General features: G+C 40.6%; 1 protein-coding gene across 4 annotated transcripts in view; it reads right to left on the bottom strand.

Moving 5' to 3' along the window:
• Positions 1–19,113, bottom strand: part of PLPPR1 (phospholipid phosphatase related 1) — a 237,688-nt gene that overhangs the window by 10,035 nt on the left and 208,540 nt on the right. For all 4 annotated transcript variants that reach the window (XM_045840446.1, XM_045840449.1, XM_045840448.1 and 1 more), the window contains exons 4-5: positions 18,614–18,746; positions 3,833–4,083 (exon numbers count right to left, since the gene is read on the bottom strand). In XM_045840446.1, coding sequence (XP_045696402.1) covers positions 3,833–4,083; positions 18,614–18,746 — 384 coding nt within the window. The remainder of the gene's footprint in view (positions 1–3,832; positions 4,084–18,613; positions 18,747–19,113) is intronic.

Genomic DNA, 19,113 nt, shown 5'->3' with positions numbered 1-19,113 from the left:
AGTAAAGTACCATTTTGGGTATTGAAGAACCCATGCAATACGATGCTCAGATACCAAATAAACCTTCTACAAGAATGAAGTTTATGAAGACCAGGTAGGTGAGAGGCTGTACACTTTACTTTTTGTGTCCCTCATACTTCTAGCTGATTCTTCACACTTCTGAGCAATGAAGACAAAAGCATTTACTGATTAGTTGATTGGCTGAATTAGAACTTTTCAACAGTGTGTCACAAAGATTTCAGTTGCACTGGGAAATTGACTTCAACATTCCCTGGGACAACTGTGATCAGCTCTATCTGTTCATTTACTCCAGGATATTTTAAAATATTAATTTTTTAAAACTTGTGTCATGACATACAAAAGGTTGGGAAGACCTGAACTAACTAAAGAATGATTAAATTAGTTATTTTTGAAATTTAGGGAGCCTAAATTTATGTGGGCTGTTCTTTTAAAAAAAATTTATTTTTCAATTACAGTTGACATTCAATATTATTTTATGTTAGCTTCAAGTCTAATATGTAAGCTTCCTTATTTCATTGTTCGAAGCAGGTAAATTTTCTTAGGCTCAGTTATCACATGTGTCCCTGGCGGCCTAGTGAGGAAGATGTGCCTGTTTCAAGTAGACACTTAAGTTAGTTCACCTTTGGTAATGGTTACAAGAAACCAGTAGAGGGCATTATTGATTTATCATGTCTTTAACAAAAGTGATAAAGGAGTTTGCAACCCTGAAAAATGGTGTGTTGATACTTAAATTATTGTGTGTAGTGTGTTTATGTGGCCAGAGCACATACAAGTTCAAATAGATACATTTTGCAATATTACAATGGAAATTGTTAATTTCCTAGAATGATGTGTCAACACTGGTGTGAATACAGGATGATGGGATTCTATTTATTATTATATGTAGCCGATGCCCTAGATCGGAGTTACATAAATTAGAGCATATCATTACAGCATTCTGAGGCTGTGTAAAAAGTGTTATGTAACATTTCTACTAGGTATATTCGTTTTTATGCCTCTATATTTTTTAAAAATATAACCTTCATAAATCTTTCCAATTAAATTACAAACTATTAAGAACATGGGGCCTATAGTTAATTAGTATTCTTCAGAGTATTAACTAGCATTTAGGAGATATTTGAGTAATTTCTGAAAGCACTTCACACATAATGGGGGCTCAGAATTGTTTGCAGAATTGGAATCTTGTATCAGGGCTTATCTGATGATGGCGAGCCATCATTTGAATTGAGTTATATCTGAACCCTTGAAAATGTGCTATGGCTGCATCTGTTCTGAGTGAGCTGACTCTGCTTACTTCCTTCTCTCCAAAATAAATTTATATCTTACTTGATGAGAGTTTATTATGACAGATTTAATTTTATAATGGTGTTGAAAAATTAATTTCACAGAGCAATGACTTTAGTCTGATAAAAACATAGAAAAAGGTGCAAAAGCACATTGCTTCATATAACTTAGGTTCTAGATAATTTAAAGCAAATTATCTAGAATATTTTGAAACTTTAAAAAAAATATGCTGAATGCCTGACAGGACTTTCTTTGCTTAAAAAAAATACCTTGCATGGATTATTTTATTTTATTTTATTTTATTTTATTTTATTTTATTTTATTTTATTTTCTTGAAGCGAAGAAGCCTCACTGAGCTCACACTGAGCTATTTGTATGTTGAGGCTTCTGTATTATTTATGTTCATGTTTCCGCAACGTGGGCGCAGCTGAAATAAGCTTTTATCACGTATTCATTAAAGAGAAAATCTAAACAGAGTAACTAGGAGGACTCATTTTGGATAATTGTTGGTGGACAAATTGGTCCTATGGATGTGATCCTGTAAATGGGACACAGAGGAACATTTGTTTTAAAGAGACTATTTAGCAATTTATTTTGAAGTCTACTAAAGAGACCAGACCAGTAGTCAGCCGCCTCTTCTCTGCCCTGAACGTGTAATTCAGGGTAATTGCGGGAATGCTCCTCCATTGGAGGCAGACTCTCAGGGGAGCGGATGGGATCATGCTCCCCTGGGGCTGGGGGCACGCTCAGAATCCCTGAGAAGAAGGGACAGTTTGACAGGGGTCTTCTCTTTGTCTTCTCCTTCCCTCACCTTTTATTGAGAATCACTATACCAGTCATTTCCTGAATATGAAATAAGCTGCAGCAAGGAAAAGTGATGTAGTCCACCAACAGTTGTGCTTCCACGGTAGATGCACAAGATGCCCGGCCTCTGAGCTGAGAGTCTCCCTAGCTCTCAGTTCTGTGCAATTGAAGGGACCCAAGTTTTTCCACCCTGAAGCTGCCTTTTGGGGATATTGATATTAAGCTGTTTATTAAGAAACAGGACTCAGAAAGAATCTTTGAACCTCCCCACTTTCCTGCCCAAGAGATTCAGACAGAGAAATCTGTATTAGGAAGGAGAATTTAGGATGCTTCCTTAGCTGAACTTGAATTAAGTATGGTAAACAGAGGGCTTCAGGCAGAAGACTGTTAGCTGGATACCTGCCCCCCACCACTGTGTTCCCTTGTTTCTGAGTTGGCTAGCAAGGATTTTCTGGCCACGTGTGTTCCACCTTCCCTCAACTACTTATAAATCACCCACTCCCTCTCTTTTTGAAAATTAATTTGAGAGAGAGAGAGAGAGAGATGTCAACCTGTTGCTCCACCCATTTATACATTCATTGGTCGATTCCTACATGTGCCCTGACTGGAATCAAACCCACAACCTTGGCACATCTGGACAATGCTCCAACCAACTGAGCTACCTGGCCTGGGCCTTGCCCATTCTCACTTCTGAAGTCTGATACCCTGTTCCCTACCTGTCTCCTTTGTCCAGAAAATGTCCTATATACCCAGTGCTGCTTCATTGTTTTTGGTTATTTTCACGGAATTATCATGCCTATGTGAATTCCCCATGTGCATATTCTAAACTTTGATTTTTCTTTTGTTAATCTGTCTCTATTAATTTGATAATTAGCTCAGCCAGAAGAACTTAGAAAGTGGGAGGAAAAGTATTAATATTTCTTTTGGCCCCACAGAAGTATAGGTCAGAGAAAGGTGCAATGAGATCATTTCCCAAATGGAAATGCAATTAAGGAGCAGAAAAATAAGAGTGACACCATTGTTCTTTTTGTATTTTAGGATGCAGGTTGCACTTTAGGTTTTCTCTGTGCTAAGAGCAAAAAAAATTAGAGAACATTATACTTCCATGGAGGCAGTCAAAGCCTGTGTGATCTGGGGGGTGGTGAGAAGTGAAGTTTTGGGTGTTGAAGGTCTTGTAGGATCACCCATCTCTGCTGGCAAAGTGATAGAGAAGTGTCAGGAGGAGCCCAGGCAAGCTGCCGTCCTCACCCCAGGTGTGTGCACTGTAGCGGCAGCCATTCATCCAGGGCCCATACCTGCAAATTTGTGGGCAGGTGTGAGGAACATGTACTGTTCTGGAACCAACCAACACATCATCAAAGTGTGCTGTTGTGGGCAGGGAGAGAATCCCAGATGCGGAGCCAGAAGCCTGGCTACCACCTCTCACTATGGGTCCTTAGATATTCTTGGGGCCTCAGTTTCTGCATCAGTAAAATGCGAAGACATGACTAAGTGATTATCAGCATTCTTTCCAGAACTAATATCCTCTGGCAGGTCAGGATATTACATTGAGATGCTGGGGGTTGGGGGGCAACAGCATATTGCATAGGAGAAGCATGTTGCAACGAGATTTTAAAAATCACTACAAGTGACAGTGATGAAAGAATGGGGGCGAAGAGGGCAGGAAGACACACATCCCAGCTACAGCTCGACTCAGGAGAGAGGGCAAGACTCACACACTCACCGTGGCGTATAAGGCGGAGTAAACGCTCAGGGCAGCGTGTTTGGAGGGAAAGGATCTCCGGGCCTTTTCGATCACTTCCAGGTCTCCGGTACAGATGTTCCCGTTGTTGACGAACTGGTGGTGGGCTCTGCAGTCTGTACTGGTGTAGTTTGGCTTGCACACCGTCAAGAAGTACGGCGTTAGGTGCCCAGTGACTACTTGTCCGGCGTTTACAAAAATGTCAGTAGCAAAAAGCCCAAACGCAAATACCCCTAGAAGGAGATAAAAAACAATTAGAAATGGTGACACACACTGCCCATCGGTTTTTCCCTGAGAGGAAACAGCAGGTGAGTCCAGAATGACCTATCGGAAAAGGTCCTCCCCAGAGTCAGATTGTCTCCTCAACTGCATCTTTCCAGGGAGTGGCGCCTGCTTCTCAAATGGCTCCTTCATCCAAATTCATGCCGACGTTGAGCTGTTAAGCATTCTATTGTTTCATATAAGTAAATTAGAAGCAGCCTGTTCTCAGCATGGAAAGAACTTCCTAATTTTGGAGTCATAGAGACCTGGGCTCCAGTCCCACCTTTGGTGACCCATTGACAGAATATGTTATCAGCTATCTCGGAACCTTGGTACCCTCAGTCACAAAATGATTGTGGGGAGCGATGCTTCTGCAATCAGCTGGAAAGATGAACTAAGGTACCTGCAAAATACTGGTGATGGTGCCCAGCTCTACCTAGTTACTCAGCATCAGTCCTCTTCCTATAGAAAATAGCTTCTCCCTGGTGCTGTTTAGAAATGCAAATTCTCCCAGCAGGAGTTGTCTACCACACCCGGACAGGTGAGAGTAAATGAGGTTAAGATGTCCTTCAAAGAGAGAAAAAAGATCATTCCAAAAACCTTGATTGAATTAGACGTTTCACTTGGTGTTGGAAAGAGAAAATGAGAAGAAACAAAGAATGTTAAAATGAATGTTGTTGGCTGTATGAGTTTGCCACTGTTGCTGTAACAAATTACCATAAACTGAGTGACTTAGAACAACAAATATATCCTCTTGCCCTGGCTGCTGTGGCTCAGTGGATTGAGCGCTGGCCTACAAACCAGAGGGTCACCAGTTTGATCCCCAGTCAGGGCCCAGGCTTGGGTTACAGGTCAGGTCCCTGGGAGGGGACTCATGAGAGGCAACCACACATTGATGTTTCTTCCTCTCTCTTCCTCCCTTCCCCTCTGTCTAAAAATACATAAAATCTAAAACAGAAAACCCCACAAATTTATCCTCTTACAGTTATGAAGGTCAGAAATAGAAAATAGGTTTCACTGGACTAATATCAAAGTGTAGGCAGGGCTGTATTCCTTCTGGCAACTCCAGGGTAGAATTCGTTCTTTGCCTTTTGCAGCTCGTAGAAGATGCCTCGTTCCTTCCTTGTGACCCCCTTTCAGTAATCGTTATCATTATGACCCTGGGTTCCATTGTCACATCCCCTTCTCGGATTCTCTCTTGCTCCCCTCTTATAGGGGCCCCTTGATTATATTGGGTCCACCTGGGTTAATTCAGGACAATATCTTCATCTCAGGAGCCTTCATTTAACCACACCTGTAAATTCCCCCTTGTTGTGTACGATACCATATCCCCGGTTCCCAGGGACCATACATGAACATTTTGGGAGAGGAGGGCATTATTCTTCCCACCACACTGACTCTGCTGTTTGGCTGAGAATCCTGTGAGTTCTTGGATTCTACCTGGTCTCTGGTCAATTTCAGAAAATTCCCCCCACTAGGCTTGAACTTGGACAGGCAGATTTCCTTACAGGAAGCTTCACAGTGAATTCTTTCAAAGCCTCGACAGTCCACCTACAGATTATCTGTTAAGTATATCAAATGTATCAAGAGAGGCTATGCAGAGGCCAACGTATGTAACAAGCCTTTTGAAGGGATAAAGCTGACTTTTCAAATGCAGCTCAATTACGGGGAGAAGTTGGCAAGTACGAGAGGCAGCGTTACCCTTCTAAATGTCAGGGGCCTGCTATAGTTTCAATTAAATTTCTACCCAATTTTGATTCCCATATTCAATGTCCTGGATCTGCAAACTGTGCTGACATCAGCACTCAAAAGTTCATCCATTACAGCAGAAGTGGAGACGAGTTTGGCTGAAAACTTCATCCGGTTTCCATTTTAATCTCTATCGATTGCTACAATTTTCTTTTCTGTGGCCTTGCCAGGATGTGCTTCATCGCAATGAGAACTGGCTTTTTCAATAACTTTAGCCAGCTCACTCTCGAGGGCTCAGCCCTCTGAGAGGAGGCATTCATTGATCATTTGTGACAATTTTCACCCCCACATTCTGGGAGTTTGAATGGTTAGAAATTTTTTTTTCACATCTTCAAGCAAGATTCTCAAAGAGCAGGTCTCTGGCTTTTCTGAGGGGGCAATACGCTTGTCTAGACATTCTTTTCCAGGAAACTAGGGTAATTTATGATTTGAAAAGGGAAAAGTGACAGCACTTTTCTCTGGCATTTTGTCAGATGTGCTTCCAATTAGGGCGGGTTTGGTCTTCCTTAGAGGATTTCTAGGCTCCTTGGCTCAGTGTCTGAAGTGTCATCTCTGTGGTCACAGTGATTTTGTGACAGGTAGTTCTCTTGGCTGTCGTGTGATAACATTGCTGAACAGTTGCTTCCCCCTCTTATTCTCTCCCTTCTCTGGGGTATGTCTACTTCTGATGGCCTAACGAGCATCTGCTCTCCAAACATTTCACTCCGGTGCATTTGATGTGGCTTCAGAAGGGCGCTGCAGCAGCCTGGGGAGTCCAGCCTACCTGGCACGGGCCAGGCCGACAAAGGGCCGTGGAACCTGCCGCGCTGGTGATTCACACACAATGTCAGATCACACAGGGCTTTTGTGAGAAGCTCCAGCCATGCCTGTGACTTAAGGCCAAGCTCCTGTGTGTATTTTTTAAGCCTCAGAAGCTAAAAATAGTTACCTTTGTCCTCAGAGTCAGGTGGAACACCTCTGACGGTTTCCCAGATTGCAAGGTTTGATTTGAAGGGGATGTTTTAAAAATGTCTAAGTACCCTAAAATTGCGTCTAAAATCCTTTAAGTGAGATGCTGTTTTGCAAATTTTTAACAGATACTCTTTTCATTCCTGTAACCCTTCCTCCTAGGGGGTCCTACTTCTGTTATGGCTCAGCTCCCAAAGCTGTTCCCTGCTTCAAGGGAGCTGGTTGTGTTTCTGAACGGATTTACAGCAGACACACAAGTCTAAAGGTCTAGTGCTTTGGGTTTGCCAGAGCTATGTGCTCCAAACACTTATGTTTGTTTGTTTGGAATTCCAAAAAGGCTTGGCCGGATTCACCAAGAGTCATGCTCTGGAGGACAGAGTTTTGCTCAAGGAATACCCAAGACAGAAAAGACAGAAATCATGGGAGAAAATCTAGGGAGAGAATTCCTTTCTGTTCTACTGCCTCACCCCGATTCAGAGATCTAGGATTTAGAATGCTGAGAGACAGGGTTGCCATCACTCCTCTGGATGAGGTCTGCTCTTTGAATTTCCCTAACCTGTCTCCGCTCCTCCCTCATTCTTCCAAGTGTACTTAGAGACACACTCCTGTACAACAACCAGGTAGGAAGAGGTGGGGCACAGGCATTGACTGGCATCTTGCTTCTGAGAGGAACAGCCCCATGTGCTCTGGGGAGCAGTGCATGCTGGGCACTGTAGCCGTGTGCACACTTTGCGAGTGGGGAGACAGGGAGATGACAGTTCGCTGCAGCTGAGGAGCTCCAGTGGGAAATCCAGGGGTTGGATTTGGTGCTGTGCACACTGATCAGTCTCAGACTTAAGCCCTGAAGAGTGGGGCAAGAGCAAGTCACACTTCTATCTGTGGATGAGCACTGAATGTGTATTGATTTGCCCCGCTGAAGAGTGGACAGGGATAGTGGCCAGAGGCAGGGAGGTGGGGGGTAGGCAAGATGGGTGAAGGGGGTCAAAAGGTACAAAGTTCCAGTTATAAAACAAATAATTCATGGGGTTATAATATATAGCATGGGTGACTATAACTGATAAGACTAAGCTGTATATTTGAAACTTTCTAACAGTAGACCTTAAAAGTTCTCATCACAAGAAAATAAAGTTCTATAGCTATGGTGACAGATATTACCTAGATGTATTATGGTGATCATTATGTAATGTATACAAATACTGAATCATTATGTTGTACAACTGAAACTAATATAATGGTATATGTGAATTATACCTCAATTGAAAAATAATGAATAGGGAGAATAATCTCATATTACATGGGGTCTTAGAAAATATACTCCTATTTTAGACTAGTATGGTACCATGATACCTTTTTTGCACCCCTTGTCCCAGTAGGAATTTTATATTTGTATGATCATTCAGTACTGCCCATCTCTCATTTCAGAACAGCAGTATATACAAGTTCTCTAAGGGCCGAGTGTATTCCAAGCACCTATCATTGAACTTGGCACATAGTAATAGTAAACATTTAATAGATATTTGTGGATCAGTGGGTAAAGTGCTGAGGAAACTTCAGGCAAGATTAGTAGGAGAAGAGGATGAAGGAGGAAAAAAAACTTGTTCACATTTTTAAAGCATATTGGTGTCTCACATCCCTGATTCTAATGAACATATGGCTGACATCAGACCATGTAGCATGTAAGTTGTAGGGGGTATGTCTCTTTTTATAAACTTCACAAAACTCAGCATAGTGCACCTAGGAAAAAAAGAATATTTGAAAACTGGGACTTTACGTGTATCACGAGTCAAGAAACTTAGAAATCATATGTTTGAAATAAAAGCATTCTACATTTCCAAGGCAACAGAATAAAAGAGGAACCTTGAGCTGGAGTATTAAGATCCATGTTACATATAGAAAAAACTCCTTAGGGGGGACTTTGTGAAGCACAAGGAATCTGGAATTCATGACAAATCTGGGTACAGTTTTACTTGACATGTACATCTTTGAGAGAAATGTCCCTATTTCTGATTCTCAGAAGTTGCAATAATTGTCCATTTAAAAATTATCACATGGGCACATGGAAGCATAGCTCCTCCATATTTTCATGTGGAGAAAGTAACACATAGCACTTTATAAAAGAAAAGGATAGTGAAAGTGACATGAAAACAGCTTATCTGGGTTATGCTGGAAACAGCAGTCTCTGAAAATGGGAGGGAATTCTACTCCTTCCTCAACCCCTGTTCTTACCCTCTCATCAGACATTTCTAAAAGAGGAGTGTTCTTTTGTCTGCAGCAAGATCATGTAATGAAAGAGAGCATTCAAGAACACGGTGTGATGTTGAGAATGTTTGAACCCTTTTCTTCTTGTTTGCAAAATCCAACCAGCCATGTAAATCTTCTGTGGTAGCCTCTGTACTATGATGCTCAGGAAACAAGGGAACCTCCCCTCAAATCAGTTCCTGGCTTTCATTTTAGTAAGAAAATTGATGAATACCATATATAAGTACAAGCAAACGGAGTGGGTTTCCCAGTGTTATTTTTGACAGCAGAAGGGGATCATATCAGGAATTCTTATGTTCCGTTCCTTCAAAGAACATTCTGATTCAATCACCAGCTCTTAATTCTAGATCAAATCTTTCATCAAATCATCACTGTAAATGAAATACAAGATATAAAAACACCTGTAGTTTGTTTTTGCTTTTGCTTTTGCCGCACCAAGATCCACAAGGGAGAAATTTCAATGGAGAAAGCCATTCAGCTATTGTAAATGTGTCCCTTCAGGAACACATTACGGTGTACGCACTGTAAAAGCGATGACCATTCCTTCAGGAAACAACTGTTCTTTTCAGAAAAGAAAGAATAGTGAAATTGTTTCTCCTTAACGTGCCATATTCACTGGAAGTTTCCTTATGAAGACTATTAGTCTGCAGTTATCACGTTCATCTTGTTTCCTTGCAAGGACATACTGAGCTGGTGAGATGTTTCATTAAGACTGCTGTGGATACTAGAAAATAATAGTAATAATAATAATAAAAAAAGATAAAAATAATGGATGCTAATATACTGTGCTTAGTATGTACTAGATGTTGTTTTAAATGCTTTGAAATATTCTTTTAATCTTCACCACAATCATATGACATAGAAACGATTATCATCTGCACATTTCACAGATAAAGAAATTGAGACATAGAGAGTCCAAATAACTTGACCAAGTTCACACAGCTACGAAGTAGAAGAGCTGTGATTAGAAACTAATTAGTATGGCTCTGAGTCCATACTCTTAATCATTACCTGCTAAGCTTATACTTCCATGTACTTAAAAAAAATATGGGTACACACCAGGCCATGAAAAAAGCACTTTAGCTTGGTAGCACACACGGGCGCTGAGAACAGGCAAGGACTTAGGGCACGCCCCCGATGAAGTGTCCTGCCACATCACAGCAGACGAGGAGTTCCTCAAATTTTTAGCCAGCAATTTTCCAAAAAGAATATGACAGAATACCTATGATATGTCCTCATTGAATGAGGCACGTTTCTCATCACTTTGGCAATGAATCAACTTTGTCCAAATAGTTTAATACAAGCATGAACGATGCAAATTGATTTACAGATATCAAATATGATGCTTCAGAAAGAAGTTTCTGACAGAATTAAATGTATTGGTTCTATGGTAGTTAAGTTCGGGAGTTCACAGAACAGGATTCTTTGGTCTTTTTGACCTCTAGATTTCATAAAAAAACCAAAGACTGGCAGCAGTCTAGTTGTCATGATGGAATGGTTTTAATCCTTGTATAGATTTTATTTAAATTAATTAATCTGAACTTCAGTTGCTTTGTATCACAGGGTTATGATGCAAATCAAAGAACTAGTTGTAAAAACATTTTATAAATTGTGAGCCCTGTATAGGTATTAGTTATTATTATTATTATTACTAAAGATTTTATTTATTTATTTTTAGAGAGGGAAGGGAGGGAGAAAGAGAGAGAGAGAAACATCAATGTGCAGTTGCTGGGGGCCATGGCCTGCAACCTAGGCATGTGCCCTGACTGGGAATTGAACCTGCGATGCTTTGATTCACAGCCCACATTCAATCCACTGAGCTACGCCAGCCAGGTTGTATTAGTTATTATTTTTATAACTGAAGGGAGTAGCTATCCTCAGTATTTTAAATAAGTTAGTTATAAAATTAGCTTTGAAACAGTGGAAGAGACAAGAATCCTGTAATTCTAAGAAGTTCAAACAACACATTCAACTTTTAAAGCACCTTTCAGAATATGAGGAGCTGGTGTGTGTGTGTTCTTTTTAACCCTGTATTTGTCATAACTACTCATCAGAGTAAGTAAAGATGAAGGATAACTACTTAATAAAGATTATGGATAATCCACCAACCCCCTAATATATTTACAATTGAAATAACACATATACTTCTACTTTCCCCAAGCATAACATCACATGATTTCCTGATGACATGGTTTCATCTCAGCAGGTGTGCTTCCTCCCTTCTCACTTCGAAGGACAGCAACCTTTGTCTCTCCATCTCTAGAATGTCCGACTCTGTTCTCACGCCTGCCAGCCTTTGAATATCTGCTTCTCATTTCCTCTAGGTCGGCAATTTTCAACCAGTGTGCTGCAGAATTTTTTAAAACATGCAGTACCTGACTATTTAGTCAGAGGCACTGACCTCTTTTCCCTTAGATCGCCAAATAAAAAATGACAACAGCCAACACAACAATAGCTGTCTAGTGTGAATGAATCAAAATTATACCTATTTTGTCAGATCACAAAATAAATATACTTTTGGTGTGACGCAGAATTTTATTAATCAGTTTATGTGTGCCATGAGATGAAAATGTTTGAAAATCACTGCTCTAGGCAGTGTGGGTCTAAGTGCTGATGGATAGAGAAGAAAAAAAACCCTAAAACTTTGCCAGAAACACTAATAACTTTACAATAAAATGCATGGAAGATGTGGCTGCAGACATGTCTAGGAAGTATACCCTAGCTACAAACTAAATGTGGAGATTCCTCACCTACCAAGGAATCTAAAAAAAAGGCATGTCAAAGCCTGAAGGGCTTCCAAATAACAGTCCTCAAGGGCAATAACTTGCCCCTTTGGGTTCTTGTTTATAGAGAGTATAAACAAGTTGCTAAAGCTGGTGATCTGAGTCCACTCTGTCCTCACCACCAGACCAGCATCAAACCCTGATGGGCAACTGCCAGCCCTGCTGGTGACTAACAGATACTGGCCTGGTGCTGTTTGCCCTCTGCTTGATGCAGTCCTAATCACTTTAGCATGTTCTAATGTAATACTTTAAATGGTTTCCGAAACACACACTACTTTTCTTTAATTACAGAAAACTTTGAAATGACCCTTTATCCATTGTTGGCAGTCATTTTCCAATGTTCAGATAGTATTTTTGCGCCTTGCTGTGCCTAATTTTGTTGCATGTGTAGTAGCTTGCAAAAAAAATTCATTTTTAAAAAAGTCTTTAAAATATACATGTTTCTTAAACCTTGAAAGCTCAGATCTCAACTGGGAGTAATCCTGCACCCAGGGGACACTGTGCAATGTTTGGGGACAATTTTCAGTGTCATTAGTGGGGAAGGAGAGTGCTAGTGGCATCTGGCACATAGAGGCCAAGGATGCTACTAAAAATCCTACAAAGCACAGGACAGTCCCCCACTCCCACGCAGAAAAGAATTACCTGGCCCAAAATGTCCATAGCCCTGAGGTTGAGACACTCGGCTTGATAGTAAATAAGTTCACTGAAGTGCCATGAATTTGCATTGGCTAATCTGCAAAGTGCTAGAGAAAGCAGCAATCTGCTCAGGCCTTTTGAGTCCAGCCTCTAAACACTGGTGTTTGGGAGGGCCCTTGGAAAAGGATCACTAGAGTCTCCTAAAACTAAGTAACTTTCCTCTTGATAACTAGAGTAACCTATAGAGTTCTGGGCCAGGGTCTTGTTTGGGTTTTTAATGTTCTGATTCACCAAGGATGACATTCAAAGGGGAGATCTGCTCTCCGGACTGAGCAGAGCAACCAAGAGCAGCCTCATCACAACTTCCTAAGCCCTGAGCCAGAGGCGGATCCCTGGCTATGCCTTTTAGGTCAACCAAGGCTTCCAGCTTCAGCACCCCTCCTCTCCCTGCGTCCTTGGTGTCCACCCAAAGGGCCAACCCTGACTTGTCTCCATTTGAATCCAGTGCTGGCTTGGCTCCATGTTTCCCCCTTCAGATCCATCTTGGGTTCTCCTCCTGATTTATATACCTGAGCATCAACTCCAGTTCCTGTTGCTGAGTTCTAGAACTATCTCCACTTGTTTATAGGCCCATGCTCTGCCTTGCTCTTGATATATTTCTTTCAAGGTCTAGCCTCTTTTCTCAAAACTGAAGTTGGGTGCACGTGCACTTCAAGTTATTTTTAGACTACCCACCAGGCTCATCTTCCTCAGTCAGCGCTTGCAGCTGACCTAGTTCACTGGGCGCCTGGTTGGCTGGATGGTCCCTCTCCTGCTGGGAAGTCACTGCTAACTTGAGACAATTCTCGTTGTAGAACAGGTTCTCCTTTTCCATTTAAAATTGCACATCTGCCCCTACAGACCCCTTTTCTACATTATTATATTGCCCCATAGCACTTTTCCAACAAACACTATAATTTACTTATTTAAAGTCTGGTTTCTCCCACGAGAATATAAACTCCATGAGGGCAAATCTCTATTTGGTTCACTAATATGTTCTTAATGCCTTAATCACTGCCTAGTGTATAGCACATGCCTGACAAATTTTTTGTTGAAGGTTGAATGACTATGATCAATCCCCCTGTTTATAATTTAAGCATAAAAAGTAAATGCAAGTAGAAATGGACTGATTGAATCAAGTAAAGTAGTTACATAAAGCACATTTAAATGACTTTCAAAATTGAGAAGGATTTTCCAGCTCTTGAAAAGGCTAACATTAGGCTTGTCTCAGAGTATCAATTCTTACAACCATAGAACATGGTGACCTTTGAAACGGCATTTAAAATATTCACGCTTCATTTAGGTCACACTTAATTTATGGCAATTAATTAGTGTTACATGAATTAACTGTTTACCATGGCACATTGTATTTGGTCCATTGCTATAGACTCCTTAGACCTGACCTAAATGGCATAAGACTTGCTTGGAATTTAATTAAATTTTTATTAGAAGTAACAATGGAGCAACTATGTGATTCCAAATGAAAAGCCCATAATAAATAGCTTCTAGATGACAGGCTATTTTAGGTGCTGACAGTCTAATCTTGGCATATTTGGATCCACTTTTTTCTTTAACTCAAAAAAATGTAGTTATTCTGGAAGAGACAGTTAATTTACTTTGCCTTCTATATGGCAAAGAAACCAAAAACCCTCATTGAATTCTAATTTTTTATTACTTTTCAATATTAAATTTTAAAAGTTACTATGTAGTGATTGACATTCACAAGAATATGTTTACTCAGGTTTATTTGTGAATGAAAAGAATTTAAGTGAGCTTATCTTCATGAAGTTTTGGGAAAATGTGACTTCCTTATTTTGCTTTGCTGCTGAAAAGGAATACAGGTATTTATCTCTCTTGAGAACTTACATCTCTGTATTGTCGTTCATTTCCATGCAGTGCCAAAGGAAATGGTATAAGAAGGGAAGGCAGGAGAGGGAAGAAATGAGGAAAGGGAGAAATCCAAATACATGTTGCTAATTTGATTACATCTGTTTTTATAAAATGTCAAATTTGTTAGTTCAGCCAACTCCTTTCCTCCCTTCCCACATCATGTATATAAAAAGTTAAGAAATTATACAACAGTTTAGAACTGGGTAGAGGAGTTGAGCTAGGTGAATTTACACCTAAAGCCTGGGAGGTAGGACATCCTTCTTATGATAACCTTGGTGGGGAAGGGAATATTGTTGGATTTGTGAATCAGAGGAATTCAATCCTCCCTGTCAAGGTCAGCACAATAGCATTCATCTACAGGAGGAGATGGTTTAATGTGAATATATTCCCCTTGACTTTGATATTCTTGCCATTTTCTCATTTAAAATTTAATTTGGATCTGTGGAATGGAGTGCGGGGCTAACTATTGAAGTCTATGCCACACAGACTAGAGAAGACAGGGAATTAAGGAGCTAAGGTGCCACTTTCAGCTCTGCTTTGTACATTAAAGATTACATTTACGCAATGGAATACTATGTAGCAGAAAGAAAGAAGGAATTTCTACCTTTTTTGAGAGCATGGGTGGAACTGGAGACTATTATGCTAAGTGAAATAAGCCAGTCAGTGAAAGACAAATAGCATGTGATCTTACATACAAGAGGAGTCTAATGAACAAAATAAACTAACAAGCAAAATAGAACCAGAGATATGGAAACATGGGACAGACTGACAGCTGCCAGAGGGAGGGGTGAGGAGGGGTAGTGGTGGAAAGAAGGGGAAGGGACTAGTCAAAGAACATGTATGAATGACCCATGGACATGGGCAATGGTGTGGGAACTGACTGTGGGAATGGGGTGTGGGCTGGGCATTTCTGGAAGCAATTTGAGGAAAATCTATGATTGAACAGAGTATATTTTTGCCCCTCCCCCCAAAAAGGAGAAACCTATTAAAAACCTACTAAATGCCAGGCATTTTGCAATATGCTGTTCAGAAATGGGATGGTGGGGGCCTATAGTCCCTGCTTTCCAAGGGATCACAAATTAATAGGAGTAATGAACTTACATATAATGGACTTACAGCAATACATCACTTATAGGACTTAAGTGCCTATAAAAGACATAGGTATAAGGTTCAGCAGGGGCCTGGAAGACAAGGAAGCTAGCTTTCCGGACTACCGAAGAGGTAATGTATACGCAGCATTCTGAAGGATGAATAGAACTTGTCAGTTTTGATAGCGAGAGGGTGGCAATGGCTTATTCTGAGCAGAAGGAGCAGCACATAAACAGTAACCCAGGCAAGGCATCAACTGTTACAAACACTAGGAATGCATTGAAAAGTTTTAAGCAGGGACATGACTTGGTCATATTTTTTCTCCAGAAAAATCTGCAAAACGATCAACGAATGGCGTTTTTGTGGGGCTGGGGTAAATGCAGCCAAGTTGCAAAACAAGATGTGAAGGGATCACTTAAAGGGGCAAAAAATTTTAACAGCCTAAACCCATGGCTGTTAAACTTTAGCATGCGTGAGGATCATCTGGATGACTTGTTATAAGACTGTTAGGCCCCATCCCCAGTTTCTCTGATTCAGTAGTTGTGGTGTGAGGCTTAAGGATTTATATTTCAAACAGGTTCTCAGATGGTTTAGGGTGACTTCCAGGTTTTTGTTTAAGCAACTGGGCAGATCCTGGGTGTCATAAAACAAAAAAAAGAAAGTATGAAGCAAGTGCTTCTTTATCCAGCAACCTCCCCACACCCGCATTCCCCTTTCAATGCTGTTTCCCTTAATTCTCCAAGGTTTACCTGTTCCCACTGGCTGTCTCCCTCCTCTGGCATCCCTTCTCTATTACCAGCATCTCAGGCTGCTGAACTCAAAGTGGTTTCATCTGCATGTCCCTGGCTTATGTTCCCAGGATCCAGGTGTCTTTTGTTTATGACAGACCAAAATGGATCAATGTGTCATTGATTATTAAAGTGGCAATTCGATTCTCCTCCATGCTGAGAAATTTCTACTTTAATAGTGGTCTTCCTGAAACCAGGCCTCAGCCCAATGCGGTGACTCAGGTGGGAATTTCAGGTACCACCACAGGCAATCTGCAGGACTCACTACTGGATGGTGGGGGCCTACTGATGTCCCTTAGTGAGCAAAGACTTGCCTTGCCAATGCAGAGAGGCAGGCCTCATATATACGACAGATGCCAATTAATTTCCATTTTTTGGACTGTGCCCCAGCTGAGGTGGGTCACAAATAGGTATGACTTATCTTCACTAAGGAAAAATAACAAGTGACTTTAAAAGATACTTTCATTTAATTGTGACCCAATAAACCTCTGCTTTGAATAACTTGCTTTAATTACATGTGCAGAAAGCAGATCAGACAGTAGGCACAAAATCTTCCCCCCTAAAACAAATTAAATACGTGTGTATGCATAGTCTCTCTCTCTCTTCTTGGGAAAAGCTACTGTGTCTCATTTTGTATCAGACTCTGCATCTGTACAGTTAGGACTGTAACCTACTGTATAGGGTGGTAGGTGGAATAAATAGTACAGTGTATATAAAGTGTCTAGTCTATTGTCGGGTATAATAAATATTCTTTCCTCTTTTCTCCTGATGATTTATTATTTAGCCACTGTCCTGGGAAGTGATCACACTCTGAAAATCTTTGAAAGGTACCACGATTGTTTGGGTGAGTAAACCAGACAGCAGTGACATCATTCTGATCAGGGTGTGCCCAGATGAGCTAACTACCAGCTGCCACAGGTCATTCTGCAAATCACATCTGTGAATGCTGAAGACTACGTTAATGTGAAGGGTTGCTGCTTTCAAATTAGATTTTCTTAAGCTTCCTACTCTACTATCTCCCTCATTTCCACTCTAATCACAGTAGTTATTGCAAACTTGATTTTGATGTGATCATTTGCTCATGACTTAAAGAAATTCAATCCTTCTTTACAGTAGGAAAAAGAAAGATTAAGGATAACCAATAGAGTTAAGAGCATGCTGTATTTCGGCCTTCACTTTCTCGGTTGTCAGTTCTATATGTTCTACATGGTACCATGGCTGGTTCTCCTACCAGCCATGTTCATATTTTTGGGAGTTTTATCCTGGCTTCCATTAAGATGTCATTAGAACCTGTAATGATTATTTATTGAGTATCTACCATGTAAGAACTCTGCAAGATCTTGGAGAGCATTATGCTAAGTGAAATAAGCCAGGTGGTCAAAGACAAATACCATATGATCTTGCCTATAAGTGGAACCTAATCAACGAAGCAAACAAGCAAGCAAAATATGACCAAAGACATTGAAATAAAGAATAAACTGACAGTAACCACAGGGGAGGTGAGAGGGGATAACAGGGGGAAATGGGGGAAGGGATGTCATGGAACATGTATAAAGGACAGATGGACAGAGCCAAAGGAGGACAGGATCGAGGGTGGGAGGTGGGGATGGCTGTGGGGGGAGAGTGGTGGGGGGCGGGGAATGGAGACAACTGTACTTGAACAACAATTAAAAAAAAAGGGAGAGAGAGAGAAGAAAGAACACTGCAAGATCTACATTCTACCTATATCCAGGCGCACATTCATTCCCACACTGTAACCATCGCCCACATCACCCCAGGAGTTTCTATAGAAGTTCTAGAAGGAAGGATGTAGAACATGCCTTAATTTTTCCTTGTCATGAACCATAATTAAACTATTTGTTTTCCAACTTTGTTTGGAAAACAGGTTATTTTCAAGAACCTGAAGGATTAGATTTCCCATACTTCGTTAAGTTCTCTGCATAACAAAATTACTTGTTGGAAAAGCTTTGTCAGGAAATATGATTATTTCTAAATTCATTTTGTGGATGTCCCCTTTTGCCCCCTGCATTTGTCTGATTCACCAAAATAGTATATGGCATCTCCAGTCAATATTAAATCATATGTCCAGGGGGAATCTCAGGTAAATATTGTATATGAAACAAAAAAGTTGAAATCATTCATAAGACAATTTGATAAGTACTGCTTCAAGGATCAAACACTGGACTTGGCATTATGATCAGGCTCAGTTTCTGCACTTGGAAAAATCCTCACAGCACCTTGTTCAAGTGGGTTCATCTTTTATAAGTTTAGCAGGTTTTACCCGGAAGTGGGGGCTCAGTTCGGCATGCTCCTGTACTCACCTATGAATCGTACGATCCTCCGGAGTAAGGGGTTCAGGTAACAGCATTCTCCGGTTAGAATCGTTTTCTCCTGGGCAATCAGAGATTCTCTAGTTGACTTTATGAAATACATGGATACCTCACCAATAAAAATCTGCAGAAGAAATGTTTGAGAAAGGTCAAGTTGGAGAGCTGTCTGATAAAAAAGACCAGCAGCTTCAAAAACAAAAACGCAAAAAACTTCTGAGGCTCCACAATCCTTTTAAAAGATACCATGTGGGAGAGATGACAAATTAAAGAGTAGTTTGCATGGAGCTTGTCAAAAGAATTAGAGAAAGCAATGGTTAACAATTTCAGATAGATTTCAGGCTATCATATTAAACTCTAAGGTCATGTAAAAACACCACTTAAAATAAAAAATTGTAATAGAATTCATGATAAGGTTTACTCAGTCTGGGAGTGAATTTTTTTAGCTCGATATGGGAGTTGCAATGCTGAGAAATGACTGGGAAAGCTGTGCC

This window comes from Phyllostomus hastatus, unplaced genomic scaffold (assembly GCF_019186645.2).
Source record: "Phyllostomus hastatus isolate PE091 unplaced genomic scaffold, TTU_PhHast_1.1 phas_contig_34, whole genome shotgun sequence".
In the NCBI taxonomy this organism is placed as follows: Eukaryota; Metazoa; Chordata; class Mammalia; order Chiroptera; family Phyllostomidae; genus Phyllostomus; species Phyllostomus hastatus.
This window is presented reverse-complemented; position numbering and strand designations above follow the sequence as displayed.